This window comes from Alternaria burnsii (genome assembly GCF_013036055.1).
Source record: "Alternaria burnsii strain CBS107.38 chromosome Unknown 750, whole genome shotgun sequence".
NCBI lineage: Eukaryota > Fungi > Ascomycota > Dothideomycetes > Pleosporales > Pleosporaceae > Alternaria > Alternaria burnsii.
The window spans coordinates 474316-486629 of NW_024066108.1; the positions used below are offsets into that span (position 1 = coordinate 474316).

The window sequence follows — 12314 nt, forward strand, 5'->3', positions numbered from 1 at the left end:
GGAGGATTGTTATCGAGATCATATGGACTTTATGCCCGGTCATGGCTAAACGATCCAGAGGGGAGGTTTGGTGGCGTTCAATTGACAGATTGATTGCACGTTGTGTAAGTCCAGCTGTGTAGGAGGGTAGGGACAGACTGATATCGATTGAGTTGTAGTGTGTGGTAAGCTATTATTTGTGGGACCTTGGACCCTTGAACGAAGTAGTGCACTACAGATGTGAACATGCCAACAGAATGTGGGTAGACAAAGGAATTGGATACGAAATGGACATTTGGCAGTATGCTGGCAGTAGATACTATCGCCCAAGGTTGTAATCATACAGGAAGGCGGCGCGATCTAGCCCTTGAGTCGATTGACAAGCTCATCGCGTGGAGGTAGGTGCATCTGGGGTGTGGACACGATGGATATGCTCCGACGCTACCCTTGCCCCTGCATATCTCTTACCGAGCATCGCATGTACCACGAGACATCTTCGAATTTGGCCGTGACTGATACGACGTGTAAAGCATCTCTTGGCAGTCAGTGCCAGCTCATCGCTGCTTGAGTAACTTGAGAGGGATTTTGCCGGCTGGACCACAGAAGAGGCGAGGAAGCTTTTCGTATTCACGTGGTATCTTGTGAATCCTACGAAAAAGTTAAAAAGTTAGTGTTAGCAAATCCTCGGAGAGCCGCATGTATGCAGGTGTCGTTGGAAGCTGCAGCGCGCTATCAGTAGACTGTGGCTGCAATAGTCTTGATTCGCCGACGCAACAGGATATCTCTCGTTCCGGCTAGCTCGACGCAGGAGACGAATGACGGTGGAATCTGCAAAACATGCGGATCCTCTGTAATGCTTCGGTCGCCGTATGATCCGGTCGCCAAATTGTACACCGGTGGAGCCTGGAGGTCTTCAGTGTTCGTATACCAGGCAACCACGCATATATGAGCGATGTTCCGAGCTCTTGACCGAGGGGATGGCGGCTACAATGACGGTGGCGGTGATTCTTGATAACGTGTCATGCAGTCGGACAAGTGGCTACTGTAAATCATGGCCGAATATTGTCGAGATGCGTGCGCGGAGACGGGAGGAGTCGAGCAAGACGAGCGACTAGACCCCTACGCTAAGGTATGGTCTGCCAAGCCTGTTTTTTCCCAAACTTCCACGAGCTTCCTCACGCGCTCACAGTCCGAAACCATTAGTATGCCCGGCTCCTACTTGGCACCGATTGGATCGACTGTGCTGCATACAAGCCCTATGTCTCTGTCAATATCTCAACCATGGTCGCGACTCCCCGGAGCGGACCACTCACAGTGACAATGCATACGCTAGCGACAGGCATACATGCTGTACTCTCTTCTGCACATGCAAGTGCGAAGAAATCGGTAGGATGCGAGGAAATTGTCAACATATCCCACAAGCAGAGCAGAGTAGTATACTCCCGGGTGAGATGGAAGATGACCGGGCGTTATTAAATCATGGCTACGTACTCAAGTAATATGTCGACGCAGAACAGATCGCGTGCTCGATAAGACGTAATTGTTGGTCTTGGGAAGATGGAGCTGCGGTTGGTCGGGCCTTCTGATGCCAGGGCGGTGTGGTGTGTTCAAGCTTATTCATGGATGAAGGTGTGATTTCGCCATCGCACGTGCGCTAGACTAGGCGTGATTGGAGCGTGGATTGCGTGACCGCTGCCCGTGGTAGTTACCACCCAACTTATTGTAGAATGCGTCACCTAGGGTTACACTTTCCCCACATACACCGTGCGGCCGAGACGACGTCCGGGGCGTCGCCTTCCTTATCTATAAAGGAATCCGTGCCCTTACTCCAACAAGAGTTTGCACACCACAAAGCTTCCTACCTTCACCTATTCTCCAGGTACCTGCTCGAAGCAATCTGTCCAAGATACAATATTACATATTCCATCCATTGCCACCACAATATGGCACCAAGTCTCTTGCTAGACCCAGAGTCGCCGCCCTCATCTCATGTCCACGCGGTCAAGCAACCCTTCCACCACGACGGGAGTGTCTCGCTCAAGGACGCCCAGGCTTCTGTCGGCGACGACTTTTCTTTTTCTTCCACAGCCATGAACGGTAATGGTAACGGCAGTGTCAACAGCAATAATGGCTTTTCATCTGGCAATGGTTTCTCAGATGCTCTTCAAGACGGACGCGATTTCGTTACTGCACAAACTCTTCGTCAGCAATCTGAAAGCTATGCAACTCAGACTCGCACCATGGGGTACGGAAAGCGTCCCAACATCTTGTACATTATGGCCGATCAGATGGCTGCACCCATGCTAAAGTTCAATGACCCAGAGTCAGTTATCAAGACACCTCATCTTGATGAGCTTGCCAGGACCGGCGTCAACTTTGCGAGCGCTTATTGCAACTCACCCTTGTGCGCACCGTCTAGGTTCACCATGTGCAGTGGCCAGCTGCCGTCCAAAATTGGCGGCTATGATAACGCTTCCATCCTAAGTCCAGAGATTCCCACCTACGCCCACTACCTCCGCCGAGAAGGCTACGAGACTGCGCTCGCAGGAAAGATGCACTTTATTGGCCCTGATCAGCTCCACGGATTTGAGCACCGACTCACCTCCGACATCTATCCCGGTGACCTCGGATGGTCTGTCAACTGGGACAAGCCAGAGGAACGCCAGGAATGGTACCACAATATGTCTTCAGTTATGCAAGCCGGACCTTGTGTGCGATCCAACCAGCTCGACTATGATGAGGATGTCATGCACAAGGTAGGAAATTTCGCACTCAAGTAGACGAAATCTTGCTCACACATACCTCCAGGCCCAACAGTACCTTTACGATTACGTTCGATCAGACCCTGAGACTCGGCGACCTTTCGCTTTGACCATCTCTCTGACCCACCCACACGACCCTTATACCATGATTCAGGAGTACTGGGATCGATATGAAGGCGTCGATATCCCTTTGCCCAAGGTTGAGATCGCACAAGAGAACCAGGACTCTCACTCCAAGCGTCTGCTCCAGACCATCGATCTGTGGGACAATCCTGTCCCGGATGAGGCGAAAATCCGCGCTCGCCGTGCCTACTTCGCCGCGTGCAGCTTTGTCGACGACCAGGTTGGCAAGCTTGTCAGGCTCCTCAAGAACTGCCAGCTAGACAAGGACACCATTATTGTCTTTTCCGGAGACCACGGCGACATGCTTGGCGAGAGGAGCTTGTGGTACAAGATGAGTTGGTACGAGAACAGTGCACGAGTACCGATGATTATCAACGGACCCAACATCGCGCCAAAGAAGGTTAATGAGTCGGTATCAACCATGGATCTTCTACCAACTTTTGTCGACCTAGCTGGTGGACGAGTCGATGAGCGCCTTCCACTGGACGGCTCTAGTCTTCATAACTACCTTGTTTCAGATAAACCAGGCAAGGATGAGGTATTTGGTGAGTACATGGGTGAAGGCACCGTTACGCCCACGTACATGATCCGTCGCAACCAGTGGAAGTTTACCTACTCTCTTGTAGACGGCCCACAACTCTACAATCTTGTGGAAGACCCGCAGGAGCTGCAAGACCTCGCTACCTCAACGGAGCCTCAGAACCAGAAGATGCTAGCCAAGTTTGAAGCCGAGGCGCGCGAGAAGTGGGATTTCAAGACTATTCACAACGACGTTGTGCGAAGCCAGCGCATGCGCCAGCTTGCTTGCAGCGCGTTGAAAATTGGCCGCAAGGAGTCTTGGGACTACCAACCGCCGGCCAATGATAGAGACCGCTTCATCCGTTCCCACATTCCTCTGGATGAGCTTGAACGTCGCGCCCGCTTCCCGATCGTGGATTATCTGGGCCGCGAGAAGTCAGCTTTAGCATCTCATCATGGCCTTGCTGGGGCCAAGGGCCAGTGAGAGTACGTCCCCGTGTTGAGCGCGTATAACGATTTCCTTCTTCGACCAATTTGTGTCGCTACTGATGCTGGATGTCTCCAACATTTCAACACTACTTTGTAGCGTCTTCTCCTTATGTCTTCTAGCGACTCATGGCGTTATGAATTTACGGCGCGGGATGTGTACTGCCGAGCGCTCTGCATGCAGCGTGATCAGAATGAGTCGCATTAATGGCGTTTGGGAGCATTTGAGGGCGTGTCGTCTTGGCGAATTATCTGATATTCATGAGGCCCAGAGCGAGACACAGACGATGATCAGCATAGCTATCTCTAACAAGTATGATAATAAAGACTTGATAAGTTATCTTCATCTTGATGTTAAAAAAAGGAATATACTACTATCGAGCGTTCTGGATTAAGTGTTGTGATAATTGGAAGAGGGGAGAGGTAATCGCGAGGAGCACGATTGGAAGGTTGCGATAAGCTAGGTTTCACCTACACGTGAGGTGGCGTTCGCCTCCACAAGCCGAGTGAGACCGACAGCGGAAAGGTGCCCAGCAGTGACGCCTGTAACCAACTCGGTGCAACACCAACCTCAATCACAGCTACATAGACCATCTCTGCACAGATTCAGACGTCTGCTTCTGATCAACCACCTACAGCTTTGTTCATCACCCGCGCGCCATCATGTCTACTGCAGCCCGCCGCCGCTTGATGCGCGACTTCAAGGTACGCCGACAGTGCAAGCACAGCAAGCTCTGGATGCTTGCGAAACATGTTCACCAGAGCACACAACTGACAGCAAGTACAGCGCATGCAAACCGACCCGCCTGCTGGCGTCTCTGCTTCTCCAGTTGCAGACAATGTCATGACTTGGTACGCTTCACCGCATCCACCCCGCACGCGACCTCGAGTATGGCGGACATGAAGCCACTTCCGGGCCTGGAACAGACAGCAGCAGCATGCACACGCATTTTGAACTCCAAAACTGACATTTACACAGGAACGCAGTTATCATCGGCCCCGCTGACACGCCGTTCGAAGATGGAACCTTCCGCCTTATCATGCATTTCGAAGAAGCGTATCCCAACAAGCCGCCGGGTGTCAAGTTTATCAGCCAGATGTTCCACCCCAACGTATACGGAACGGGCGAGCTGTGTTTGGACATTCTCCAAAACCGATGGTCGCCCACGTACGATGTCGCGGCCATCTTGACGAGTATTCAGAGGTACGTCAGAGGAGGGCGACGACTGGACTGTTAGCATGGTGCGGGACATGTACTGACAAGCGCAGTTTGCTGAACGACCCAAACACATCGTCTCCCGCCAACGTCGAAGCGTCAAACCTGTACAAAGAGAACCGCAAGGAATACACCAAGCGTGTGCGCGAGACGGTGGAGAAGAGCTGGGAGGATTGAGGGTACGGCTAGAATATGAATATCACGACACGACGGCATGGGATGGAGTTATTACGGGACAGGGACAATGTCATATCTGTTACTGGCAGCTCAGTGGCTTTGATCTCGAGCTTTTCCAGCGTGGCGTTTGGCTCGATGGTTTATATCTTTCAGCGACGTAGCTAATATACGTCTGTTTTGGTTGGAGTCATTCACCGATGCCCAGTGTCTTCGTTGCTCCACTAATGCAGGGATTCCCGGATTGGCTGTCTTGGGTGCAATCAGCGCAGAGCCGCATGCTTCCGTGATTGATACTACGACTTGAGTAGATGCAAGCAGACCAGACTTGGATTTGGCAGTAAGCGAGGATTCTGTTGGTTTGTGTAGTCTCCAGGTCGAGTTGCGTCACAGGCGCTGGCTGCGGGGAGGAGGAAGGCGCGCTATGGGCATGCAGACCCTGGCCGATGTATCAACACAAGCCGAAGCCTGCATCTCTACAATAGGCCGGCTTCAACGCAACATCGACTCCCTCACCGCGCGCCCTCGTACTGCTGCCCTCTTTGTTTCTTCTGGTGCGCTTAGCTTTGGATCCCCGGCGTGCACCGAGACCGTGTCCGTGGCCGTTTCATCAGTTCCCCTTAACCATAGCGGGGCCTGTAATTACCCACCTCCACGCGCCGAGACAGTCAGGGACGTGACGGTGCCACAACATACCCTCCCGTTGGGGCTGCAGCGACACCTGCATCCAAAGCGCGAGAGCAGCAAACAGAGCGAGGCCTCTGGGCCGCAACGCCTGAACCCCCAGCAATCATGTCGTGAGTAGCTCTGGCGATACCGGCGAAGAGGGGTGAGAGACACGGCTAACAAAATGGGCGACAGGGGCTCCAACACAATCAAAGGTGCGCCGCATACGACATATGTACCATTTCATGCAATGGCGAGTACTGACGGTAGGACAATGCAGTGGTGGCGCGGTTCCGTCCGCAGAACAAGGTCGAGATAGCCAGCGGCGGAGAGCCCATCGTTGAATTCAAAAACGATGACACATGTACGATCCAGGTACGGCATGCCAGCTCCATAGACACATGTCCAAACCAACCAACCAACCAACCAACAAGAGTCGCTGACACCATGTATCTAGTCGAAAGAGGCCTCTGGCGCCTTTACTTTCGATCGCGTCTTCGACATGAACTCCAAGCAGGCCGATGTCTTCGATTACTCTATTCGCCCCACCGTCGACGATATCCTCAACGGATACAATGGAACAGTCTTCGCTTACGGCCAGACTGGAGCGGGAAAGTCATATACAATGATGGGTAGCGACATGGACGACGAGGTCGGCAAGGGTGTCATCCCACGTATCATCCAGCAGATCTTCGCAAGCATCTTGGCCTCACCGAGCAACATCGAATACACCGTTCGCGTCAGCTACATGGAGATCTACATGGAGCGCATTCGAGATCTCTTGGTCCCACAAAACGATAACCTGCCCGTGCACGAGGAGAAGAACAGAGGAGTCTACGTCAAGGGGCTCTTGGAGGTGTACGTATCGAGCGAGGATGAAGTCTACGAGGTTCTCAGAAGGGGTGGGTCGGCACGAGCCGTCTCAGCAACCAACATGAACGCCGAATCCTCACGATCGCATTCCATCTTTGTCATAACAGTAAACCAAAAGAACGTTGAGACGGGCTCATTGAAGAGCGGGCAGCTCTTCTTGGTTGATTTGGCCGGTTCTGAGAAGGTTGGCAAGACCGGAGCGAGCGGGCAGACCTTGGAGGAAGCAAAGAAGATCAACAAGAGTTTGAGTGCCTTGGGTATGGTCATCAACTGTTTGACCGACAGCAAAACACAGCATATTCCCTACCGAGACTCGAAGCTTACACGTATCCTTCAAGAATCACTTGGTGGTAACTCTCGGACAACTCTCATTATCAATTGTTCGCCAAGTAGCTACAACGATGTCGAAACCCTGGGTACACTTCGGTTCGGTATGCGAGCCAAGACCATCAAGAACAAGGCCAAGGTCAACGCTGAGCTCAGTCCCGCCGAGCTCAAAGCTATGCTCAAGAAGGTGCAAGGCCAGATGACGACGTTTGAAAGCTATATTGGTACGCTCGAAGGCGAAGTGACGCTTTGGCGTCAAGGAGAGACTGTTCCCAAGGAGAAGTGGGTTCCCCCTCTAGAGGTCGCTCCATCATCAGGCAAGAAATCAGCAGCAGCACCGCGTCCAGGAACGCCATCAAGACTGGAAGCAACAAGAAACTCGGAGACGCCAACGCCACGACCAGACTCGCGAATGGATCTAGACCGCGCAGGCACACCAAGTATACCTCTGGACAAGGACGAGAAGGACGATTTCTTGCGAAGGGAAAACGAGCTGCAGGATCAAGTTGCAGAAAAAGAATCACAACTTGCCAAAGCTGAAGACCAGCTCAAATCTGCCAAAGAAGAGCTTCAGTACTACAAGGAACGGGACGCGAAGACAAACAAGGAAAACGAACGAATGACTATGGAGATCAACGAGATGCGAATGCAGGTTGAGAAGATTCAGTTCGAAAGCAAGGAGCAACAAATCACCATGGACGGATTGAAGGAGGCCAACTCTGAACTCACTTCCGAGCTGGACGAGGTCAAGCAACAACTCCTGGATGCTAAGATGAACGCCAAGGAGACGTCTGCTGCTATGGATGAGAAGAAGAGGAAGAAGGCTGAAGCCATGGCGCAGATGATGGCTGGCTTCGACCTTGGCGGTGAGGTCTTCAGCGATAACGAGCGAACGATACGAAAGATCATTGAGCAGCTAGATCAACTCCATGATATGAGCTCATCTGGCGAAGCAATCGCTCCTGATGCAATCAAGGATATACGAGAGAAGATTGCTGAAACGCAAGGCATTGTACGACAAGCTGAGCTCTCTCTTACTGCACGCAGTGAGGAGGACAGCACATATGCCAAGCGCCGCGAAGCACTCGAGGCACGCTGTGAAACCCTGCAAAGTCAATACGAGGAACTTCTTGAAGGCAACCTCTCGGAGCAAGACAAGGAGGAGCTCAAGGCACGACTTGCCGATGCCTACTCTGCCCGACAAGAAGGCAACCTCGAGCTAGTAGAAAGCCTCAAGCAGGATACTGCACGCATGTTAGAAGAGAACCAGAAGCTCAAGGCCGAGAACGAAAGCCTGCAACAGCGCATCAAGAGTGGCGCCATTGCCAACGGTGTCGCAAACGGCATCAGCGGCAAGACTGTACAACAGCAAATCGCCGAGTTCGACAACATGAAGAAAAGCCTCATGCGCGACCTCCAGAACCGGTGTGAACGAGTCAGTGGACCATCGAGACTATCTATCGCAGACGTCGTGCTAATAAACTACAGGTTGTCGAGCTTGAAATCTCCCTAGACGAGACGCGTGAGCAGTACAACAACGTGCTCCGTACATCCAACAACCGCGCGCAGCAGAAGAAGATGATGTTCCTAGAAAGAAATCTCGAGCAGCTTACGGTTGTTCAGAGACAGCTTGTGGAGCAGAATAGCAGTTTGAAGAAGGAGGTTGCTATTGCTGAGCGTAAACTCATGGCGAGGAACGAGAGAATACAGAGTCTGGAATCTTTGCTACAAGACTCGCAGGAAAAGCTTACAGCAGCCAATCACCGGTATGTCATACTCACCCTTCAAACTACTTTGTCTTGGTACTAATAAGCCCCCTCACAGATTCGAAGCCCAACTCACAGCCGTAAAAGAGCGTCTCGAATCTGCCAAAGCCGGTTCTACACGCGGTCTCGGCTCCCCCGCTGGCGGCGCCAGTTACGCTGGTTTCGGCGGCGTCGGCAGTCGTATTGCTAAGCCTCTTCGTGGCGGAGGGGGCGGACCTGTGGCTGATGGGCCTGTTCTTCCTGTTATTGGTAATCTGCAGAAGCAGGACGGTGACGGAGGGGAGGCTAACAAGGGAAAGAGGACAAGTTGGTTTTTCAATCAGCGGTAGGGGGGATGTGACGAAGATATGAATGGAAGGTGGGATGGATACGAGAAGGCACTTGAGGGTGACGGACTTGGAATGGGATGGGCGTAGGGATTATGGTGGAGGACAGGGTGTTCATGGTGCTCAACGATGGACGAGGAATGGCATGGAATGGGACGGGATGAAGAGCATGCTGAATTGATTCATGCATGCGAACTCGGTTCTTTGGGGCGGGCGTCTTTGGTTTCGCTGCTGCCGCGCTGTTTTGCGTAACCTTTATACCATAGATTCATTATCTTTGAATACCTTGAGAGGGAGTATCCACGCATCGTTCCCCTGATCAGACTTCCCTCTTCCCCTTCTAGATCGTGTAATGCGTGTCAGTTGACGTATAGCTAGGCAAGGTTACTTGATCGTATAGGCTACTTGGAAGATCGCCTGTATCTTAACGCAATCCGAACCCCGTCAATCCGCACCAACCCAAGCTCACAGATGCATCACGGAAGATAGCAGCCGCTTGCCAAGCCCACCAATTCCACGTTCCACACTGCGGGGTCATCAAGTTTGGTTTACCGGGAACATACTAGCTACACGAGTAGTTATTTCTTCACGATGTCGCTAGAATCGAGTCAGTCTTGACGTGCGCCACCCTGGGCCCAGATCATCACCACGCTAAAGTTGCTGTCAATTCCCCGCACTCACTGACGGCACTACCCCGGATTTCGCTTGTATCAGGCACGATGGTTAGGTTGAGTGGGTCGAATGTGGGCTCGAGATGCGCTTTACTGGGCAGCTGAGATGCGTCCATTGTGCTTTTGAGGAAGCCAAGCTGAACGGATGGGAAGACATTTCCAGGAGTGTGGGGTCGATATGGGGCAGCTTGTGGTAGGAGAAGAGAAAGCAGGGATGTATGCAGATATAGGACGGGACCTGTCTCTGTTGTTTTGGGGGTACAGAAGAGATCTGTAAACTCAACATATCTTCCTTCGCAATCGTTCAACAAGCTTGATAAAAACAAACACAAACGGCTGGATTCATGGCTTCGGATACTATCCACCCCGACTACGACAAGGAAAAACAGCAAGTCGGTCATCACATCGAACATGCAAACACTCATACCACCAACGACTCTGCCTATGACCTGCAGCCAGAAGTCACTCTTTCGGGTGTAGATATGAAGAATAGCCATGCACTCAAGGGGGATGATTCGGATGGCAAGGTAGAGTGGAGTGTGCGAAGTATCTTCGCTGCCATCTTCCTTGCGGCACTATATACAGGTCCGTCTCCTTTCCTCATCTCCCCAATGCCATTCGAAGTATCGAACAAAAGGAATATATATACATATATTAACACTCGGTCTTTGCAGGCTCCCAGGTAATCCTGTACTTTACCGGCGGCTCCCTTTCTTTCATCGAAGAAGATCTCGGTCTATCGCGTGGATCTGCCTGGCTCCCCACTGCTAACATTCTTGCCATTGCCGCTGTTTGTCCATATGCAGGTTACCTCCAGGACCTCTTCGGCAAACGCTACATCGCTCTTTTCGGATCGTTTTGCATCTGCCTGGGATGCGCATTGATGGGTAGTGGACACAGCTTTGGACAGTTGTTGGCTGGTATGGCGATCTCCGGTGCTGGGGCTGCCACGGGGGAATTGACGGGGCTTGCTGGGTATGTATACGATAAGACGAGAGCAGATCGTTACAGAACTGGACTGACATGGTGACTTAGACTTGCAGAAGTAGTACCCGTCAAGTACCGGGGTTACTCTCTTGCTCTCGTTACGGCTTTTGTCTTGCCATTCTGCCCATACCTACTCTACGTGGAACTCTGGTCGCACAACGACGACGGCATCGGTTGGCGCTGGGGACCTTGGTGCGCGCTCATCTTCAACGGTATCGTTGGCATCGGTCTCGCCTTGACGTACTTCCCTCAGAACCAGTCGCGCGGCGATGGCTTCTCGCGACGAGCAATCTTGAAGCGTATAGACTACATCGGTGGGGTTCTATCCATCACGGGACTCACTTTGTTCCTCGTAGCCCTTCAATCAGGCGGCTACACACACCCCTGGGCCTCCGCCTATGTCCTGTGTACCATGCTCATCGGTCTAGCTCTAATCGCCGCTTGGGTGGTCTATGAAGCCAAGTACGCCCCTTACCCCATGGTTCCTGGCGAGCTCTTCAGCGGCCAACGCATCGTCGCTCTCGCATACATCGTCGCTTTCTCCGCCGGCATGAATTTCTTCTCTATCCTGAACTTCTTCCCCATCACCTTCAGCAGCGTATACACGCCAGTACCCGTTTCTATTGGACTCCGCGGCTTAGGTCCTGCTCTCACTACAGCCGTCGGCGCGATATTTTTCAACGCCGCACTGTCTCGCTTTCCAGGTCATACAAGAGAAGTACTGTTGTTAGCTGTGAGCATCATGACGGGATTTGCAGGAGCACTAGCGGTCATGACTCCGGACAACGAGCGTGTAGTCTTGTTCCTGGGATCCATGGCTGGGTTTGGTGTGGGTGGCGTACTGGTTCCTGCTGCGACAGTTGCAATGCTTGTTTGTCCCGATGCGCTTATCACCACTGCTGCTGCCCTGTCGCTGTCTATCCGTACGGTGGGCGGAAGTATCGGGTACTCCATCTACTACAATATCTTCGCAGGAAAACTGACGACCAACTTACCGAAGTATACGGCGCAGTACGCGATCCAAGCTGGTCTTCCAATGGAGAGTGTGGAGGCCTTTGTTGGCTTGTTCTTTACGGTGCCGGAGGAATTGGCTACGGCGGATATCGTAGGTGTTACACCAGCTGTAATCCAGGGCGCCACGAGAGGAACGCGGTGGGCATACAGCGAGAGCTTGAAGTATGTTTGGGTAAGTGCATAGCGTTTTTTTCATCGTCCTTGCTGTATCACGGAGCTAACATAGCCGGACGTTCTAGTTTACGAGTATCGCTTTCGGCAGCATAGCGATTGTGTGCACGCTTCTGCTTCCGAGTACCAAGAAGTACCAAACGAACCGCGTTGCTGTTCGAATCTGATTTACCAAGATAGCACATGAGATGGAGTTACTTGGAGATCGGATTTCGAGTAATGCGCCCACAAGCGCGACATATATGCGAGTTCTT

General features: G+C 52.2%; 3 protein-coding genes across 3 annotated transcripts; all 3 read left to right on the forward strand.

Moving 5' to 3' along the window:
* Positions 1-1922: 1922 nt before the first annotated feature.
* GT037_001544 (choline-sulfatase) lies at positions 1923-5262 on the forward strand (the record flags this gene model as incomplete). Its single annotated transcript, XM_038926591.1, has 6 exons — positions 1923-2735; positions 2788-3863; positions 4508-4574; positions 4657-4721; positions 4849-5073; positions 5139-5262. The coding sequence occupies 6 exons, from the start codon at positions 1923-1925 to the stop codon at positions 5260-5262; spliced, it is 2370 nt and encodes a 789-aa protein (XP_038789883.1).
* Positions 5263-6109: 847 nt separating this feature from the next.
* Positions 6110-9220, forward strand: GT037_001545 (kinesin heavy chain; the record flags this gene model as incomplete). The annotated part of the gene is made up of 5 exons (XM_038926592.1): positions 6110-6140; positions 6206-6300; positions 6383-8560; positions 8614-8891; positions 8950-9220. 5 exons carry the CDS (start codon positions 6110-6112, stop codon positions 9218-9220), a joined length of 2853 nt encoding a protein of 950 aa, XP_038789884.1.
* Positions 9221-10232: 1012 nt separating this feature from the next.
* On the forward strand, positions 10233-12227 carry GT037_001546 (mfs general substrate transporter; the record flags this gene model as incomplete). The annotated part of the gene is made up of 4 exons (XM_038926593.1): positions 10233-10473; positions 10563-10863; positions 10924-12061; positions 12129-12227. The coding sequence occupies 4 exons, from the start codon at positions 10233-10235 to the stop codon at positions 12225-12227; spliced, it is 1779 nt and encodes a 592-aa protein (XP_038789885.1).
* Between the last annotated feature and the right edge of the window lie 87 nt (positions 12228-12314).